Source organism: Capricornis sumatraensis, chromosome 15, assembly GCF_032405125.1.
Source record: "Capricornis sumatraensis isolate serow.1 chromosome 15, serow.2, whole genome shotgun sequence".
Taxonomy (NCBI): Eukaryota; Metazoa; Chordata; class Mammalia; order Artiodactyla; family Bovidae; genus Capricornis; species Capricornis sumatraensis.
In genome coordinates, this window is record NC_091083.1 from 78,019,473 (window position 1) to 78,039,384 (window position 19,912).

Here is a 19,912-nt window from a genome sequence, read left to right on the forward strand (position 1 = left end):
AATGATAGAAATTAATAATTGCTCCTAACATTTTTGCAGTATCATCTTTTAATGACTGTATAATGACTAGTCTTTGTAGGACAGACCCTATCATTGGATGTCCTTCCCAGTCTTGGATTACTGTAAATATGCTGTGAAGAGTTATCTTTTTCTCCAAAGCCCTGTCTGCGCCTCAGGGTATTTCCTTGGGGTGGTTCTTTGTTGGTCCCCACTGGGTTATCTGCTTGACCGCCTCACCCCTTTCCCACAGGCTTATCTCTTCCCAGCCATGGCCATTTTTAAGGCAGAAGATGCCAGCGGGGAGGCGGCAGCCATGCTGAACAATATGCGTGTGTATGGCACCTGTGTGCTCACCTGCATGGCCACTGTGGTGTTTGTGGGCGTCAAGTACGTCAACAAGTTCGCCCTTGTCTTCCTGGGTTGTGTCATCCTCTCCATCCTGGCCATCTATGCTGGGGTCATCAAGTCTGCCTTCGACCCACCCAACTTCCCGTAAGTGCTGCTGCCCTGTGCCTCGGGCACCCTCCCCCTCCTCCCTGGCTGGTTTCAGGGTCTTCATACTAGTCTCTGCCACCCCCCGCCTGCCCCTGTCTCTCAGAATTGGAGTGGTTGTGGATTCAGAGTAAACTCTCTTGGGAGGGAAAACCTCTCTTGGTTTCAGGTAAATCTCTTTAGGGTGGGGTAAGTTTTTTGGAGGTGGGCACAGTGTCCTTTGTAAGGGTCAACTGCTTGCTGGTGAACTGGGCTTCCTCTGGGTGGCTCAGAGGTAAAAAATTCACCTGCCAAGCAGAAGACATGGGTTCAACCCCTGGGTTGGGAAGATCTCCTGGAGCAGGAAATGGCAACCCATGCCAGTATTCTTGCCTGGGAAGTCCCATGGGCTGAGCAGCCTGGTAAGCTACAGTCCATGGGGTCACAGAGTTGGACATGGCTGAGCATGCTCACTCAGGTGGAGTTAGGAAGAGTCAAGTGGAAAGATTTCTGAAGGGATGACCAGTCTGTGTGAGGGAAAGCTTTCTTGGGTGGGGAACAACCTTCTGGAATGAGACAACCTCTTAGTATTAAACACCTTCTCTATCATAGGACAGGACACAGAAGAGAGGGTCTAGGGGCTCAGGTCCCTCTTGGTTCAGCCTCTCTCCCTAGGACACATTCCCCTACATACATAACACGGCTCAGAAGGATGGCACATTGGGACTGCTGTCCATGGTGCTGAAATAGCATCGCAGGAAAGCAGTAGTTCTCTGCCCTGGCTCATACTAGAGTCACTTGGGAGGGAGGAGATTCCCCAGCGGGCCAGTGGTTAGGAGCTTTGAAAAAATGCTGATCCTGGGCTCCATCTCAATTAAATAGAAATCTCTGGATATGGGGCCCTGGCATCTGTGTCTCTTCGTGCTCCCCTGGTGGTTCTACCATAAAACCAGGGCAAGGTTACGTCCCTCCCCACCTTCCTCCCTCGTTTCTCTCCCTAGGATCTGCCTCCTGGGGAACCGCACACTGTCTCGCCATGGCTTTGATGTCTGTGCCAAGCTGGCGTGGGAAGGAAATGAGACAGTGACCACACGGCTCTGGGGCCTTTTCTGTTCCTCCCGATTCCTCAACGCCACCTGTGATGAGTACTTCATGCGAAACAATGTCACGGAGATCCAGGGCATTCCTGGCGCTGCCAGTGGCCTCATCAAAGGTCTGAGGGAGGGAAGAGGTCTGGTGTCCAGGGAACACTGCAGGGATTGTGGACTAATCAGTTAGGATTAGGGGACTCTCTTTGGGATTCAGTTAAATTTGATCCGTTTTAATTGAGCACCTACTCTGGGCCACGTTCTATCCTTGGAATCACAGAGGGGTAGAGATGAAAGGGAACCTTTGCATATCTTTCCATCTAGTGGGAAAGAAAGCCATCAGTTTGGCAAGTATTCACTAAGCCCCTGCTAAATGCCTAGCGCTGTGCTGAGCACCAGGAACACAGCATAAATAAGTCACAGTTCTTGGCCTCAACAAGTCTAATAGCAGAGACAGATGTAAGAGCAAATAAATTATGACATGTGTAGACGTGCATTCAATGAACAGAGTTCTCCCAAGGGAGGGAGTGGTCATGTGTATAAGGAGGTAAGGCTAGGCTTCCTGGATTCACCTGAGAAGGGTTTTGAAGAACAAATAAGAGACTTTCAGCTATACAAGGGGAATAAGGGAATTACAGGCAGAAGAACAGCTTGGCTAAAAGCATGCAGACACTGAAGAGCATATTGTGCCCTTCCAACCAAGAGTAATTTGGTATAACTGGGGCATAAAGTGCAAGAGAAGGAGGGGCAAGAGATGATGTTGGAGAGACTGACATGAGCCAGACTGTGGTCAGCCCTGGAAGCCATGTTGAAGAGTTTGGACCGTGCTCTGAGGGTGATGAGGAGCTACCAAAGGGTTCTGAGTAAGGGGTGGACATGCTCAGTTTGTGGTTTCTGAAGGCTCACTCCAGCTGCTAATGTGGATGGGTTCATAGCAGGGAGGGGACTGAGTCAGGAAGTCTAGGAGGTGGCTGATGCTGAGTCCTAGTGAGATATCATGGTTTCCTGAGAGTGGTGGATGCCAACAAACTGGTTCTCCATCAGGCCTGTTTTGCACCCCCACCCCACCCCAGGAGACAGGTGGCAACATCTGGAGACATTTTTGGTTGTCACAACTGAAGGGTTATTACTGGTGTCTAGTGTGTAGAGGCTGGGATGTGGCTAAATACCCTACAATGTGAGGGGACGGCCCCCCCCCCACACACACGAAGAATTGCCTGTTCTTATCATAGTTATCACTACAAGTTAATAGCGACAGAGTGGAGAAACACTAGAAAGATGAGAAGGGGTGTATTTGAGAAATATTTAGGAGATAATGGATAGGAGTTGGAGATGGTTTTGAAACAGAGACGAGGATAGGGAATGATTGTGAGCAATGTCAAGCTGATCTGTATTGATGGTGGTGCCTTTTACCAAGGTAAGGGGTAGAGGAAAGGAGCCGTTTGCCATGAGTGGGTGGCAAGACCAGTTTGGGACATATTGAATCAGTCTGAGATAGGTCTTTGTTTATATGTCCTTCAGTAGATTGGACCATTTTAGGGCAAGGACTTGATCTGATTCATGTGCAGAGTTTCTGGTCCAAAGCAGGGGCTTAGGAAATGTTGGTGGAAATAAGAGCTGGTTGATTTTGACCCTTCTTTTTGTCCACCCTGCCTCCTGGCCCCAGAGCTCTGGCACCCTGATATCTGAGAGTCATGTCTCCCCCACAGAGAATCTATGGAGCTCCTACCTGACCAAGGGGGTGATTGTGGAAAGGCGTGGGATGCCCTCAGCGGGCCTGGCAGATGGTACCCCCATCGACATGGACCATCCCTATGTCTTCAGCGATATGACCTCCTACTTCACCCTGCTGGTTGGCATCTACTTCCCCTCAGTCACAGGTGAAGGGGAGCTCAGAGAGGGAAGACTCTGCCTGGGAGTGGATGGGTAGGGAGAAAGTCAGTCATGATGTGGGGAATTTCTTAGTCCAATAGCCCCATCACATAAGCAGGATCCAATTCACCTCCCACTGGACAGGTGAGGGAATTAAAGCCCGGAGTAGCCAGGTAACACGCCCAAGCTCTCACACGAGTCGGTGGGCCCAGACTCGACTCCCGGGTTCATGACTTGGAGGCTGGTGTCCTGTCTCCATCTGCCCTCCCACGGCTCCTGTCCTAGGTGCTCCTCTGTTCACAGGGATCATGGCTGGTTCTAACCGCTCTGGGGACCTGCGGGATGCCCAGAAGTCGATCCCCACTGGCACCATCCTGGCCATTGCCACCACGTCCGCTGTCTGTATCCTGCATGGCTGGCGGGGACCGCCGTGGGTGGGGAGGGCTAGACGGAGGGTCTCTGAAGCTGCTGCCTCATCTGGCTGGCTCAGGAGAGGTTGGGAGGATGGGGAAGGCCACCCTGGGGATTCTCCTTCATCCTCTGCTGCAGACATCAGCTCCGTTGTCCTGTTCGGGGCCTGCATCGAGGGGGTCGTCCTTCGGGACAAGTAAGTAAGGGGCTCAGGGAGGAGCCTGTTCTGGGGAGGGTGGGGTGGGCATCAGGCACACCTCTGCTCGCACACCCCAGGGCCAGGACTCCCTCCACCCACTGCGGCAGCACCTTCTGTTTTAAGACAGTGCCAAGTGGCCAGTTTGTGGTCTCTGAAGGCTCACTCTGGCTGCTAGTGTGGATGGGTTCATAGCAGGGAGGGAACTGAGTCCGGGCATCTAGGAGGAGGCCAAATGGCCCTGACTTAAAAATAGAAAATGCTTAGAAAATGCTCTTCTTGATTCTCATACCACATCATGTCACCACGTGATGAGGCCAGAATCCCCATTTTTCAGGTGGAGACACAGTTTAAGATATCTGCCCAGGATGACACAGTCTTATTCAATTGACCATGTTCTAGAATCACTATTAGCGGGGAGGGGCAAGATAAGGGTAGGGTGTTAAAAGGTACAAACTACTCTGTGTAAAAGAAATAAGCTGCAAGGATATATTGTTCAGCACAAGGGATACAGCCAATATTTTATCATAACTATAAATGAGGTATGACTTTTAAAAATTGTGAATCACTATGCTGTAAACCTGAAACTTATATAATCTTATGTACATCAACTATATCTCAATTAAAAAAAAAATTGAGTTGCCACTAAATTCCAGGCACTGTGCTAAGCATTTTATATATGTTAACTCCTTATTCCTCCCACCAATCATATGAGATAGGCTTATAATGATCTTCACTTTACAGCTGAAGAAACTGAGACACAGAGAGGTTGAATGTCTTGCCCAAGGCCCCACAGACAGCCCACGTCATCAGGGACTTTGTTCCTTCACCCCTCCACAGCCAAGCCCCATGGTGGATGTACGGCTGGCCCCGCAGTTGGCATGGGAGCCCTTTGGAAATCCAGGTGGCATTGCTCACCCAGCATCTCCTATCTTCTACTGCTTCCTTCCAGGTTTGGCGAAGCTGTGAACGGCAATCTGGTGGTGGGCACCCTGGCCTGGCCGTCCCCCTGGGTTATCGTCATCGGATCCTTCTTCTCTACCTGCGGGGCTGGGCTGCAGAGCCTCACAGGGGCCCCTCGCCTGCTGCAGGCCATCTCCCGCGATGGCATAGTGCCCTTCCTCCAGGTCAGTGGTGGGCAAGGCGTGGGCCGATAGTCCACCCCCTATACCAGCCAGCCAGGCCCCTGCCCAGCGAGGCCACCCGGTGAGCAGAGGCCACAGCAAGGCTCGAACTGCCTTCTGGTCTCTGCCTGTCTGTGATGCCACTATGAAAAACGGGTGTGCTTTAGTTGGGACTTGGCCCATGCTCAGAGCCATCTCTTTGGGCAGGGTTGTTTGCTCTTAGGGAGAAAAATAAATGGTCCTCCTTGGGCCTTGTGACTGGGCAGGGACTCAGGGAGACAGCCAAAGGGGAGTGAGAGGAGAGTGTTCTCTGTGGTGCTTTAAAAATATATATATATGATGAACTCTGTCACAGCTGCTTGCTGGCCGCCTGGAGCTCTTCTTCCATCTGTCCCCTCCTGTTCCCCTTCAGGGATCATCTGAACTTCCCTGCACTCGGGTACCAATGTCAGGGTGGGCAAGATACAGCAAAAACCTGGTATCCCCTCGGGTACCTTTAAAGGATGAGAAACTCAGCCTCCCTCTCTCTCTGGCTCTCCTGTACTGGTCCCCAGGACGGGAGGAGAGAGACAAGAAGTCCTTAGGGTCTCATGCCCCTGTGACGGTTGCTGTGTCCTCAGGTTTTTGGCCATGGCAAAGCCAACGGAGAGCCAACGTGGGCCCTGCTCCTCACCGCCTGCATCTGCGAGATTGGCATCCTCATCGCGTCCCTGGACGAGGTCGCCCCCATCCTCTCTATGTGCGTGCTGGCCTCCTGCCCTCCCCATCAGCCCTGGGGGTCTCTCTACCTGGATACTCCAGCTGTGACCCTGGACGGCCCACCTGAACCACTTTAACAAGCCCACTGTCGTAGAAACCTGTCCTCTGTTGTGCAGAGAGTCATCCCCACATGCACCAGGGCGTGCAGTAAGGGGATCTGGCCTTTGAACCCCTCCCTAGGCATCAGAACGTGACTCGGCCGCCTCCCCGGTTTCCTCCTCCCTTCCCCCTTTTCTCTCTCTGTGTGTCTGTCTCTGCGTCTCCTGCATCTCTGTCTCTTGGGGGCCTTTCTGTGTGCTAGGTTCTTCCTCATGTGCTACATGTTTGTGAACCTGGCCTGCGCGGTACAGACGCTGCTGAGGACGCCCAACTGGCGGCCACGCTTTCGATATTACCACTGGTGGGTGCCTTCCCCACCCCCACCCCCGCCCCAGCCCACAGGACCATCCTCTCCCCGGCCCCTCACCCCAGCCCATCCCCTCCAGGTCTCAGGATCCTCAACTGCAGCTTTCGTAGCCCAAGTAGCATGAGAAAAGTCCTGGTGAAGGTCTCCTTATAATGACAAGTAATAACAGAAGACAGTATCAGCAGTCCCAGCTAGAATCCCTCTCATGTCCTTAGTGCTCAACACCTGCCAGTCTTGATGAGGAAGCCTCAGTTTCCCCAGCTGTGAAATGGGACAATAACCGTACCTACCTCATAGGCCCCTCTGAGCCTTACAGTGCTTGGGGCATAGAAGGTGCTCCTCGTGTGGAGCCGGACTTCTGATTGTTCTGCTTGATGGTTCTTAACCCTCACAACAGGCCGGTGGGACAGACAGGGCGGGCATGATCATGCTTATTCTACCAAAAGGAAATGGAGGCTCTGGCGGGGAAAGGGGTAGGCCTAAGGTCACCCCAGCCCAAGGCTATGGCACACCTTGACCAGAACCCAGGCTACCTGCCTATCCCACCTCGGCCCTCCTGCTGCACCAGTCACCTCGTCCCATGTTCCTCCTGGGAGATCTTGCCTCCAACTCTCCCCAGAGATCCCTGCCCTCAGAACCCCTCTAGCAGGGTGGTCTGCCAGGGTCTGAGGCACTGGGCCGGGGCAGTGTGGTGACCGAGGAGCTGGGCGGGGCCCTGTCTGCGGCTTCTCATCCACCCAGAGTCCCCAGGTTCCTGTGGTGCTCCTGGGGATGATGGTGTGGGCTCCCCTAGCCCTGGCTGTAGCTTCCCAGGTCTGGCCCAGGCCCTCCCTGCCCCTTCTAACTCTTGCTGTCTGAGCCCCCGGCACCAGTGAGAACCCTGCCAGGGGCTCAGAGGCCGGGTCTCCCTCTCACTGTCCAGGACCCTCTCCTTCCTGGGCATGAGCCTCTGCCTGGCCCTCATGTTCATCTGCTCCTGGTACTACGCCCTGGTGGCCATGCTCATTGCTGGGCTCATCTACAAGTATATCGAGTACCGCGGGTAAGGCGGGGCGAGGAGGGGAGAGCGGTGATGGGTACTTGAGGGGGAGGGGTGGGGTTGAGGCCAGAAGCTGGGGAGAATGGAGAGGAAAGTTGAGGGGATGGGGCAGGAGCAGAGGCAGGCACTGAGGCTTTGAGAAACAGAGGTGGCCAGGAGTGACTGCCCTTCTGAGCCCGAGATGGACAGCTCTGGCTCCGCACTGGGGGGTGGGTGCTTCTCCCTGGCACTCCCCGGCTTTCTGCCTCTCATGATCCCCCCTTTCCCGGCCCCCAGGGCAGAGAAGGAATGGGGCGATGGGATCCGAGGCCTGTCTCTCAGCGCTGCTCGCTACGCCCTGCTGCGCTTGGAAGAAGGGCCCCCGCACACCAAGAACTGGAGGTGAGTGGTGGCGGCTGAAGAGGAAGGGAGCGGGCCGACCCACCCCGCCTGCTCTGTGCTGCTCTTGCTGAGTGGGGTTCGGCCTCATCTGAACCCTTCCCTCCTGTAACGCTGAGGGTGAGCTGAGGTTCCACACATTTGTTCTCCAAAACCCTACCTGCCATGCCAGTTTCTAACCATCTACCCATCCCTCCATTCATCCCATCATTTGTTTAAAAAAACACCTATGAACACATGGTCTATGTGCTGACCCCTTCCGGTCTCCGGGGAACGTACTGAGCTCACAGTTCCCTGGAGAAGGCACGTGTCCAGACGGGTAAGTGCAGTATCACAGAGCATTCACCCTGGGAGAGGTGGGATCATCCAAAGAGTTACAGGGCCTCTTAGAAATCTCCAGATTGCTAACAATCTCTCTATTGGCTCCCCTTCTGGCTCAGACGGTAAAGCGTCTGCCTACAATGTGGGAGACCCGGGTTCAATCCCTGGGTCAGGAAGATCCCCTGGAGAAGGAAATGGCAACCCACTCCAGTACTCTTGCCTGGACAATCCTATGGACAGAGGAGCCTGGTAGGCTACAGTCCATGGGGTCGCAAAGAGTCAGACATGAACTGAGCGACTTCACTACTACTACTAGTACTGTTTGATTCACGTGAAAATCAGGGCTTAGGGAAGGTCTCAGGGGTCGTGGAAGGCAAAACTGGAGCCAGAATCTTCCCCTCCCGCCTCTCAGCCCAGCTGCTTTCTAACTGCTTGCTCTGCAAGCCCTCCTTCTCCTTCAGGCTCATTTTGCTAAGAGTAAGGTCTGGAACTCTGGAATGAGGACATCGTGGACTTGTCCTCACTCATGTCTACTAAACTGGCCTTTTAGAGACTGGAGCTTTGCATAAACAGTCTGTGAATCCTCAAATGCTTGGCACAGGATCTAGCCCAGAGTAGGTGCTGAGAGGATGCTATCAAACTGATGGTTGGCTGTGGAGGCTAAATGAATAAGGAAACGAACAGATAAATAGATGGGCAGATAGCTGAGTGTATATATGTATGGGAGTGTGGTTGGGTGAATAGATGAATGTGTGGATGGGTGGTGGTAGGTGGATGTGAGGGTAATTGAGTGAATAATGCATGTGTTGGTAAATTAACATGGACGTGAATGGATAACTGAAGGATAAACTAGATGGATGGTTAGGTGGATAGGTGGATGGATGGGTGGGTGGGTGAGGTAGATGGGTGGGTGGGTGGATGGATGAATGCATGGGTGAGAGAGATACATGCAGAGATGGGTGGGTGGGTGGATGGAGAGATGTGTGCGAGATGACTGGATGGGTTGATAACCCAAGGACATGGGTGGATGGATGTTTAGGTGGATGGGAGATGGAGGACAGGTGGTTAGTGTATGGAGTATGGGTGTATGAGTTATGGTGCTTGGGGAGGCGGTGGATGGATCACGTGATCTTGCACCCGCTTCAGGCCACAGCTGCTGGTGCTGGTACGTGTGGACCAAGACCAGAACGTGGTCCATCCACAGCTGCTCTCGTTGACCTCCCAGCTCAAGGCAGGGAAGGGCCTGACCATTGTGGGCTCTGTCCTTGAGGGCACCTTTCTGGATAACCACCCCCAGGCCCAGCGGGCAGAGGAGGTGAGTACAGGCCTTGGTGGGGGGCACGTGGCAGTTGGGAGGACAGTCCCTTGCTCCTTTTCAGTTTCTCCCTACCACCTGTGCCAACAGCTGGGGCTCAGGCTTCTCTGTCCTCCTCCTCAGAAGTGGAGTCCAAGGGCTCAGTGACTAAGTTCCTTAGAATCCAACCTGCAGAACCCAAGAGGATCAGGGCCAGAAGGGCCTATTTTATGGATAAGGAAACTGAGGCTTAGAGAAGTCAGGTCATTTGTTTAAGGACAGAAAGTGGAGACTCAGAACCTAGACTCCTGTTCCAGCTTTGTTCTGCCAAAGCATAAATCTTTTAAAGCGTTTTCACATTGGTGAATTCTTCCAGTTCCCACACTGCATGGGGTTGACAGGATAAGTATCCAGTTTAGCAAAGGAAGAGACTGAGGCCCAGAGAGGGAAAGCGGCTTGCTGAAAGTCACAAAGCTGGCTGGAAGCATAGCAGGATTTAAACCCAGGTCCTGGGGGCTGGATTACTTGCTCTCGTTCCTATCTACTGGTCATTGCTCACGGAGCAGTGGGCAGAGCCAGCGTGAGGTGGGGCAGCAGGGGTCTGCAGTAAGTGGCACTAACAGGTGTCTGGAGGGTGGCAGAGGAAGCGGGCTCTGTCTGTGATTCAGGCCTCTCTCCCCTTGGGGCCATGGTTAGAAGTGGAAAGGGGAAAGGGGGCCTCAGGGAGGTGAGATGAGATGGGGTGGGGCACCCCTAATGGCTTGTGACAGCCGCTGTTTCTGCCTCACTGGGCCGTTCACACCGATCTGTCAGGGCCCAGGGCTGGAGGCCTCCACTGGTCACTTTAATTCAACATGCAGTGGCTGCACATGTCCTGGGTACCAGACACTGGGGTAGGCCCTGGGGGACATGGAGAGGTGGAAGACCAAACCGCACCCCTCAAGGTGGTCACAGGCTGGCGGGGGAGAGAGAACATACACAGAAGGCTCTCCAACCCATCTGAGGTTGGGGCTACCTTAGAGTTAGTAACCACAAAGTAACAGAACGTATTGAGTGTTTATGATCTCTCAGGCTGTATACTAAGCTCTACACATCATGTTATGTCATTCTCCCTCTTCCTAAATGAGGTAGCTGTCACAATGCCCATTTGACAGATGAGAAAACTGAGGCTCACAGAGGGAGGTGATTTGCCCAAGGTTACTCTGCTCTAATTTTCAGCCACTGCATGCTGAATTAACAGATTAGGGCAGAGGCAGAAATTGGAGCACTTGCTGTTTGACATTAGGGGATTGGTTAAGAGTGTGAAGGATGGAGTCAGACCCTTGGATTTGAACCTCTACAATAATATCCATTATCCATATGGCCTCAAGCAAGTCTTAGTTTCTCTGAGCCTCAATTTCCTTAGCTATAAACTCAGAGTCATAAAACACTTTCTTCATCACGCAGATTGAATGTGTGTTTTAAATGCCTACTATTATGGTAACTTTTAAAAATCATTAAAACCAAATTGTCCGGCTAAGCAGAGGAGCCTACTTTCATTCTGGTCTGGGTGGAGGGGTGGTGTTTGAAGAAGGTGATGGTTGAATTGGGCCAGGCAGGGTGTCATGGACAACATGGGGGAGGGGGAGTCTGGGTGGTGGGAGAGAGCTTCCCTGGGGAATCTGTGAGCCATGGCAGGGTGATGGGAAGCATGGGGTCTGATCATGAAGAGCTTTGCTTGAGTAGTGGGGAATAGGGGCTATAGGTGATGGGGTGCCAGGGGCTGACTTGATCGGAGCTGAGCTTCAGGAAGATCGGGATGATGGAGAGGAGAGATGGGAGGTAGGGAGGCTGCAAGGGGCTGAGCAGGGCCAGGCAGGCCTGGGCCTGAGGCTGGCCCTTTTCTGATCCCTGCCACCCCAGTCCATCCGGCGCCTGATGGAGGCAGAGAAAGTGAAAGGCTTCTGCCAGGTAGTGATTTCTTCCAACCTGCGAGATGGCGTGTCCCACCTGATTCAGTCTGGGGGCCTCGGGGGGCTTCAGCACAACACTGTACTCGTTGGCTGGCCCCGCAACTGGCGACAGAAGGAAGATCATCAGACATGGAGGAACTTCATTGGTAAAGCTGGCTGGGCTGGGAGTGGTGGAGGGCTGCGTGGGGGTGGGTTCTTCTTTGGGCCTGCGGACGGCTTCCCAGGCATAACAAGTATGGATTCAGCATATACAGGTGATGGCGTTCAAAGCCAGACACTGTGCTGGGAGCCCAGGGACTTAGGTGTGAAGGAGACAGACTTGGCTCTTGCAGGGCTCACAACCCTTCAGGGAAGACAGTGCAGGCCAGTGGGAAGACCTACAGCTTTGAAGGCACCACTGAGGCCCGGGTCTAAATCTAACCTCTGGCCCTTCCTTGCTGTGTGACTGTTCACAAGTGCCTCACCCTCTCTGAGCATCGGATTCCTTGGTAGTAGCGGATAATAAGTCACACAGTAACTAACACTTACGGACTGCATTCTGTGTGCCAGACAAGTGGTGGCTTTCTCTAAGTCTCGAATTCTCTTAGCAGGCCTGTGAGGGCTAGGCATGGCTGTCTCTATTTTAGGGCCGTGAAACTGATGCATGGAGAGATGAAGGGCACGGCAGCTGGTAAACCCTGGGGCTGCTTTATCAGTAGATCCCAGTTAGAAGGTAGTTGGGAGGATTAAGTAAGTGCCGCAGGGTCGCCTTCTTAATCAGAAAGGGCAGGCGTCCTTGTTACCACTTGACCAGTAGGGAAACTGAGGCCCAGAGAGGTGTTTTTTTTTTTTTTTTTTTTCCCCAAGTTCAAACGCGGCCCAGGCAGATGGGGCTTTTCTGACTCAGCCCAAGGCCGAGGCGGGAGGCGGGATGGGGAGGGGTGCTGGGTGCCAAGGAGGGGACCAGGGTCTCTGTTTTACCGTCTGCCATCTTCTTGGTCTCCCCAGAGCTGGTCCGGGAAACCACGGCTGGCCACCTGGCCCTGCTGGTCACCAAGAATGTCTCCATGTTTCCCGGGAACCCCGAGCGCTTCTCTGAAGGCAGCATCGACGTCTGGTGGATTGTGCACGACGGCGGCATGCTCATGCTGCTGCCCTTCCTGCTGCGGCACCACAAGGTGCGTGTGCGTGAGTGTTCCTGTGTGCACGTGCTCGTGGCCGCGCGCGCGCTCCCGTGTGCACGTGCTCATGGCCACGCGCGCGGAGGGGCTCCCGGGCTGCCCCCCGGCTCCTGGTAGAGGGTTCCAGTCACCTCCTTTATTCTGAGGTGCTGGGAACTGACTGTGTCTCCCCTGGCAAATGTACTTGAACTATAGAGGAGAGCTGTGTTTAACTCAAGCGAGTGATGCTTCAGTGGGGGCAGGGGGACCCTCACCTAATCAGGGGCATTTTTGTGGGGAGTGGCCACCGAGATAGAGGATTGGTGGGCTACCTGGATGTGTGGGAAGGTGGGTGGGAAGGGTAAAGAACGAGGTCTGGCCCCAGGTCTCCGCACGGCATCTGGACTGGACCTTTCTGGGTCCCCTTCATCTCTCAGGTTTGGCGGAAGTGCAAGATGCGAATCTTCACCGTGGCCCAGATGGACGACAATAGCATCCAGATGAAGAAGGACTTGACCACATTTCTGTACCACTTACGTATCACCGCAGAGGTCGAGGTGGTGGAGATGGTGAGCCCCCAGGAGCTGCCTCTGAAGTTTTGAAGTCCCACTGGCCTCTTTGCCCTTGGGCCCAGGACCAAATAGGGGAACCCCAGCACCCATCAGCTTGTGCTGCTAAGGTCTCCCCCCGCCCTGCCCAATCCGCCTTTGGCTGCACTGGGTCCCAGTTGTGGTACTGAGGCCGATTTTTGTGGTGGGTGGCATCCTCAGTTACAGCCTGTGAACTCTTGGTTGTGGCATGGGGATCTAGTTCCCTGACCAGGGATGGAACCCGGGCACACCCATCCACTTTTAAACCTCTCACATGTTCACCCAAGAGCCCTTCCACCCATCCATCCAGCCACCCACTCACCCACCCTGCCTCGCCTCCTTTATACGAATAGACATGTCTGGGAATGTTGACTACATGGGAGGCACTGTTCTATGCACTTTATATATACATTACTTCTCATAGCAACCAATGAAATAGATACAGTTATCCAATTATCAGTATTTCCATTTTACAGATTAGGAAGTTGAGGCACAGAAACATTAAGTAATTTGCCCCAAACGTGCACCAAGTGGCAGAGCCGGGATTCAAACTCAGGCAGACTGGCTCTAGAGTCCACACTTCTAGCAGTCACACTCTAAAGCCTCTCGTCGTCCATTCCACTCAGCACCATTTATCCGTCCCTCTAATGGTATATTCATTAATCCGCCCATATATTCATTAATGTATTTATTCACTCACTCACCCATTCATTCATATGTGTATGTATTCATTCATCTCTGTGTTCCTTTTTTAACTTCTTCCCCCTCTCCATTCACCCAGGTAATTAATTAATCAACTCATTCATTAATTCACCCATTCATTCACCCAGTCCCGGGCTTGGCTGAGGAGAGAATGAGCTGCCTCGCCTTCAAAGAGCATCGCCCTCTGCTTTGTCCTTCCTCCCACAACTGTTGATTAAACTAGGTCATTGGACAGGGAAGTCCTAGGCTGGCAGCAGGAAGGGGGCCTGCCTCCCTTTTCTTGGCCTTGCACCTGAGCTCGGAGCTCATACTTTCCTCCCTTGCCCCTCTCCCCCATCCCACCCCTGCCTGCCCACAGCATGAGAGCGACATCTCTGCTTACACCTACGAGAAGACCTTGGTGATGGAGCAGCGTTCCCAGATCCTCAAACAAATGCATTTAACCAAGAATGAGCGGGAGCGGGAGGTGAGGTTGCCCTGGCTGGGCTCGGAGTGTCTCAAGCTGCTGCCAGCTCTGGGGCTGCACAGGTTTGGGATGGCCCACTCCTAGTCACTGGCATTGCTGCCTCCTGGCACTGGTTCCCCAGCAGCAAGGGTGCACGCTGCAGCTGCCTGTCTCCAGCCTCCCAACCGAGACACAGAGGGGCTTTGGCAAGGGTGACAGATCTGCTCTCGACGTGACTTCTGGGGCCCAAGGGAGAAGAGTGGAAGCTAAATGTGCATGGATGGTGGCTCCTCAGGGGTGTGGGCTGCAGCATGCGGGATAAGGTATCATGTGATAGACCCTTAGAGAGTGAGTAATGAGTGGATATTTCAGGATGCAGCTGATGATGAGAGCTGGGGGCAAACCTCCTAGGGTGTGGATGGTGGGTTCTCAGGGGTAACGGTGATGAATTCTCACGGGGTAAGGCTGGCTGTAAGGTCTCTCCCGTGTGGGTAACATGGGCCCGCCAGCCCTCTGGAATTTGGATGAAAGCCCCACCCCAGTGAGTAGGGTCCTTGGGGCTGGGGACAGAAGAGCTCTCAGAGGTGGGTGGCAGGACAATTGTAAGAAGTGGCATGTGCACCGACCAGTCAGAACTGGCCATGAGGTAGAGCTCAGCTGGGCCAGGTGTCAAGCCTTTGGTCGCTGGAGGGTGGGAAGGCCAGGGGTACTGGAGAGAAGTCGGAGTGGCCATATCACTGGGACAGTAGCTGTTTAGTGAGGAAGCATTGCAGTATTTTAACAACTGGCACAGGTCCCGAAAGTGCACATCCTGGCTGAACATCAGCTTTGGGGTTAGCTCTTTTCAGGGCATGGGTAGTGATTACCATGGCACCAACTTGTGTCCCTCCCTAGATCCAGAGTATCACAGATGAATCTCGTGGCTCAATCCGGAGAAAGAATCCAGCCAACACCCGGCTCCGTCTCAACGTCCCAGAAGAGACGGCTGGTGACAGTGAGGAGAAGCCGGAAGAGGAGGTATGCAGCTCGGGTAGTTTGGCTGCAACCGGTGGGAGCAGAATCTTTGGTCTCCAAATGAATCATGCGCCATCCCTTCTTTCATCCCTTAGGTGCAGCTGATCCATGACCAAAGTGCTCCCAGCTGCCCTAGCAGCTCACCATCTCCGGGAGAGGAGCCTGAGGTGGAGGGCGAGGCAGATCCAGAAAAAGTGCATCTCACCTGGACCAAGGACAAGTCGGTGGCAGAGAAGAACAAGGGCCCCAGTCCTGTCTCCTCTGAGGGCATCAAGGACTTCTTCAGCATGAAGCCGTACGGGCCTGGGGGCTAAGGGCTGGGGTCTGGGGTGAGCCTACAGGGTCTTTGCTCCCCATGGAGAGTAAATGAGTGGAAGGGGTCCTGGCCTGGTAGTTAGAAGGCCCAGCCCAGACCTCCCCTTGGTTGCTCTGTCTGAGGACTCAGGTTGGGCTTGATTGCTAAGGGTCAGAACGCGCAGGTGCAGGCAGTGGAAAGGTGAAGGCTGGGGGTCTGGGAGAACAGGAGTCGTCTGCACGCAGGGTGTTGATGGTGGCTCAAGTCCTCAGCTCCTCCTGCTTTTTCTGACCCCTCTCCTTTTTCTTCCTCTCTTTGCTTCTCTTATGTTTCCTGAAGGGAGTGGGAGAACTTGTAAGTGCTTCAGAATTTTTAAATTCTCTCCTAGGTTGGCCAGGTTCCCTACTTTTCTCACTTTACCATGAACCCTCAACTCGTGCCCCTGACCTCTGGGGTCTCTGAGTAGCCCAGATTGGAGTGGTCTAGGGTTGGTGGTCCCTGGCTTGCAAGGAGCAGATCCCAGCAGCCCAGTGCTGGGGGCGGGGAGGTGCTGGAAGGGGCGACTGGATCCAAGAACCCCGTCTCTCCTAGCCTTACGTGCCCTCCTCCTCCCTGGCTTCCTCCCGCAGGAACCAATCCAACGTGCGGCGCATGCACACCGCCGTGCGGCTGAACGAGGTCATCGTCAAGAAATCCCAGGATGCCAAGCTTGTTTTGCTCAACATGCCTGGGCCTCCCCGCAACCGCAACGGTGACGAAAACTGTATCCTGGGCTTAAAATTGGGAGGAGGGAGGGAGGCGGACATCAGGGGACTTAATGGCTGAGCCGGGTCGGCTTCAGAATCAGCACCTCGGACAGGGTCGCGAGCCCCGCGTTCCGCTGGGGCCAACGGGAGCCTGATTCCATGGCGGGGGGAAGGGGACGGTCTTTCTCCTTGACGGGCGCTCAGACATGGAATTCCTCGAGGTTCTCACCGAGCGCCTGGACCGGGTGATGCTGGTCCGCGGCGGCGGCCGCGAGGTCATCACCATCTACTCCTGAAAGCCAGGACCAAACACCCGGGCCCGAGCGCGTCCGGCCCGCGGCCCCGGAGCCCTCGCCGCGCCCCCCGCCGCTGTCACCGTTTACATACAGACCCTGTGCCCGCGCCCTGGCCCCCTTTCCCCGCTGCCTGAAGCCCGGAGGCCACGTCGGCTGGGGCGGAGCCGAAGACCTCCCCTCCCGGAGACCAGAGTCCCGTTGGCGCGTCGGCCCCGGCCGCCCTTTTTCTAAGCCCGGCCTCGCCCCGCCGGAGGAGACGCTGCAATAAAGATCGGAGGAGGCTGCGGAGAGGAGCAGACCTGGGGCTTCGAGGACCCCCCGGTCGTCCGCCCGGCCCCTTCCCTCTCTTCCCGCGCCCCGCCCCGCCCGCACTCTGCGCCCCTCCCCCGGCGGCCCGGAGCGCCCGGGGTGGCGAGGAGGCGCCCCCGCCGTCTGCGTTCTACTTCTTCTCGCGGCCACGAGCGCGAGCCGGCAGAGCGTATACATAGTGTACAGGAGACATCGCGTGTATTTTTAACGTCCCCATATTTCTGTGACTTAGAAGCGCAACGGACTTCTCTTCTCGCCGCAGTCGCGCTCTCCCGCTGGGGGCGCGCCCAGGGAAGGCGGAGGCCTCGGGAGGCTGGGTTTTCCTTGACGTCCGAGCGTTTGAGAGCAAAAGTGCTTTTAGGCCCAGGCGGAACTCGTGGTCCCTCGACCACTCAACCCCTCGACGCCTCCTCACCCTTTCCGCGGCCCCTTGGCTTCCGACCATTCTTCCCTCTAGATCTTTTCGGAGACGAAGTGAGACAAGTGTCCCAATTTTTCCTGGATTCGCCTCCCAGCGAATGTGAGCTTCCACTGTGGCTGCAGAGACGCGCGCAGCCTCTTCTCATCGGCTCTTTATGCAAGCTGGGGCCAGGAGAGGGGAGGGGCGTTCCTTAAGCCAGAGGAACTGAGAGAGGCCCTCGCCCCCGCCCCCAGGAAGCCCCGTCCCGGTGCCTTCTCTGGGGGAGCAGGCGTCTCTCCTCCACCGGCTTGTCGCCTACTCCCCTATCCCGTGGCTCTTCGCCAAAGACTGAAATCGGGGGGTGGGGGTTGGAGGGCGGCCCCTCCCCCGGAGTTTCCTCCCTGGGACAGGTGAGGGAGGAGGGGGCGGTTCTGGGTTAGGGGCCGGACCCTCCGGGGTGGCCCCAGCGCTGCCCCTGACTTTTCCTACCCTGTTCCCATCCGGCAACTCCGGCCTCGGGGACCCAGCCGCCTTCTCCGCGTCTGGGGGCCGGGCCTCGCTGCCTAGCAGCGGCCTCTAGCTGCGTCTCCCAGGCACCTGGGCCTGGGGGAGAGCTGGAGTCGCCACTTGCTTAGTTCTTAAGCGCCTCTGCCCTCCTCCAACTAGGGCCCAAGGCCTTTGGCTTCTCCAACACCAGTCTTTGGCGCTTCTGCTCCGCCAGCCCGGCCAGAGGTGCCCTCTTCCCTTAGAGAAACCCCGTTGGCCAGGTTCCCTTCCCCCAGGGCACGTTACTAAGGGGGGACATGCACTGCATGCTCGTTCCAGCGCCCTCTGGGGCTGGGTACAGTAACTCCAGTCCCAGGGCCCTGACTGCACCTAGTTAGACATCCCGTCCACCTCCCAGAGCTGAGGCTTCTGGGGACTCCTGACCTCACCACCTCCTTTCCTTTGAGCTCAAGGCAGAGCTGGCGCTGGTGCCATCTAGACTGGGTCAGGTGTGGCTGGAGGAGGTTTGGACGCCTGCGGTTAGACCAAGGCCTCTCTGAAATTTGATCAGGGGTCTGATAGATTTTTCCGGGTAGTAATCAGAAGTTGGAGGTATTAGACACCAGCACTTCCCACCCCCATCCTCCAAGACCTCCCTCTGAGAACCACAGCTGGGTCTAGCCTTCTGGGGGCCTAGCACTCTTAGGCTGAAGTGGTGGGCTAGGCAGAACCGAAAGGGGGCTGTATTAACATCACTTAGGGAACCAAAGTTGCATTATCTGGGCCCAGGCTGTCTGGTTGGCAAGAGCAAAGTTTCCATTGATGAAAACAGACATCCCACAACAAACCCCCAAGTTTTCTGTGCTACATGTGCAATATTTGTTATGAATGTTCTCACCCGTCACTCATCAACTTATCTTTATAATCATGCAGCTAGATGTTTCATGTCCATTCAAGTGGCTTTTATTCTGAGTGCAATATTCCAATAGCCTCGTAGTGATAACTAGTGTTGCTTTTGTTTTAGACGATCTATGTGCAGGGCAATGCAATGAAGCTGAAAACCCTTGTAAATAGGAGAGGTTGCAAACCAAATCAGGAGTATTTATTACTATTATTAGGCCTGCCTTTAATTTTCAGTGTGTTTCAGTATCTCGCATTCTGCCTCAGTATTGATCTTGTGTTCTTTGTGCCAAGATGAAAAGGAGAGGGTTGGTTCTTTCCTTTATTGTTGAATGCTCCCATTTAATGCTTTATAGCTTTTACTGTATTAATTTTTTAGACTCCTGTCTGCACAAAATGCAATAAAAATAATTTTATTATACCCTTCACAGCCTGAGGTGTGTTGTTTGGACACTCCCTCCAGGGGGAAGAACTAGTAGGTGGGAAGAGGGGTATTCAAAGTGGGCCCCCCGTGAGGACCGGACTCTTAATCAGAAACACTGACCACCACTGGGAGAAGAGTTTGTTGGCTGGTCCTCCAGGTCTAGCTGCCTAGTTTGCGTACTGATAGTTCTGGAGCCCTGCCAAACACCCGAGACGGCACCTCCAGGGCAGGCTGGGCGCTGATGGCGTCTTCATCCCTGATCTACTGGCAGCCTTGTGGTGGTCACTTCACCACATCCACCCCAAGTTTCCCAGTGGGGAGCTCTGTGAAATGCTCCCCAGTGCGCCCACCTGGGACACTGGTTCTGCCAACTCCTTGGCATGATGAGCTGGCAACAGACAAAATCAAAACAGGAGAGCACCCCTCTCTCCACGGCCTTTTGGTCAGAAGTGGCCTCCTCGCCATTCTGTTTTCATTAGAATAAGCGGACAAGCCTCTGACACACTGAAAGTCTGCCACAAACAAGAATGTTTACACACCATTACAATTACCCAGCAGGCTTTTACTCCAAACTGTTGTTAAAGCTTCTAAATAGGTGAGCTGTATGAGAGAAGCTAGGGTTCAAAGAGGTGTTGAGGCCCGACTGCAGGCTGAGGACAAACGGGACAGACCTCACAACAGATTGAAGCCAGTCAGCATGGTCAGGGACCCTCACCTATGCGCTTGGGAAGGAGTGCCCACAAAGAGGCCCTACCGACACTCACACCCAAAAAAAGACAAGAGGGCTTTCACTTTTACATTTTAATTAAAAAGTAATCATTTCATCTTATTGACAACACAGGAGTTCCAAAGAGG

The 19,912-nt window shown here is 54.4% G+C and overlaps 1 protein-coding gene across 2 annotated transcripts in view; it reads left to right on the top strand.

Moving 5' to 3' along the window:
• Positions 1-16,538, top strand: part of SLC12A5 (solute carrier family 12 member 5) — a 33,957-nt gene extending 17,419 nt beyond the window's left edge. For both annotated transcript variants that reach the window (XM_068987859.1, XM_068987860.1), the window contains exons 7-26: positions 251-492; positions 1,473-1,684; positions 3,269-3,439; positions 3,735-3,833; positions 3,981-4,038; positions 4,991-5,165; positions 5,783-5,901; positions 6,223-6,321; positions 7,250-7,369; positions 7,643-7,747; positions 9,212-9,380; positions 11,262-11,457; positions 12,299-12,468; positions 12,888-13,019; positions 14,101-14,208; positions 15,082-15,204; positions 15,297-15,496; positions 15,836-15,850; positions 16,126-16,259; positions 16,447-16,538. In XM_068987859.1, coding sequence (XP_068843960.1) covers positions 251-492; positions 1,473-1,684; positions 3,269-3,439; positions 3,735-3,833; positions 3,981-4,038; positions 4,991-5,165; positions 5,783-5,901; positions 6,223-6,321; positions 7,250-7,369; positions 7,643-7,747; positions 9,212-9,380; positions 11,262-11,457; positions 12,299-12,468; positions 12,888-13,019; positions 14,101-14,208; positions 15,082-15,204; positions 15,297-15,496; positions 15,836-15,850; positions 16,126-16,259; positions 16,447-16,538 — 2,739 coding nt within the window. The remainder of the gene's footprint in view (positions 1-250; positions 493-1,472; positions 1,685-3,268; positions 3,440-3,734; positions 3,834-3,980; positions 4,039-4,990; positions 5,166-5,782; positions 5,902-6,222; positions 6,322-7,249; positions 7,370-7,642; positions 7,748-9,211; positions 9,381-11,261; positions 11,458-12,298; positions 12,469-12,887; positions 13,020-14,100; positions 14,209-15,081; positions 15,205-15,296; positions 15,497-15,835; positions 15,851-16,125; positions 16,260-16,446) is intronic.
• Positions 16,539-19,912: the final 3,374 nt, after the last annotated feature.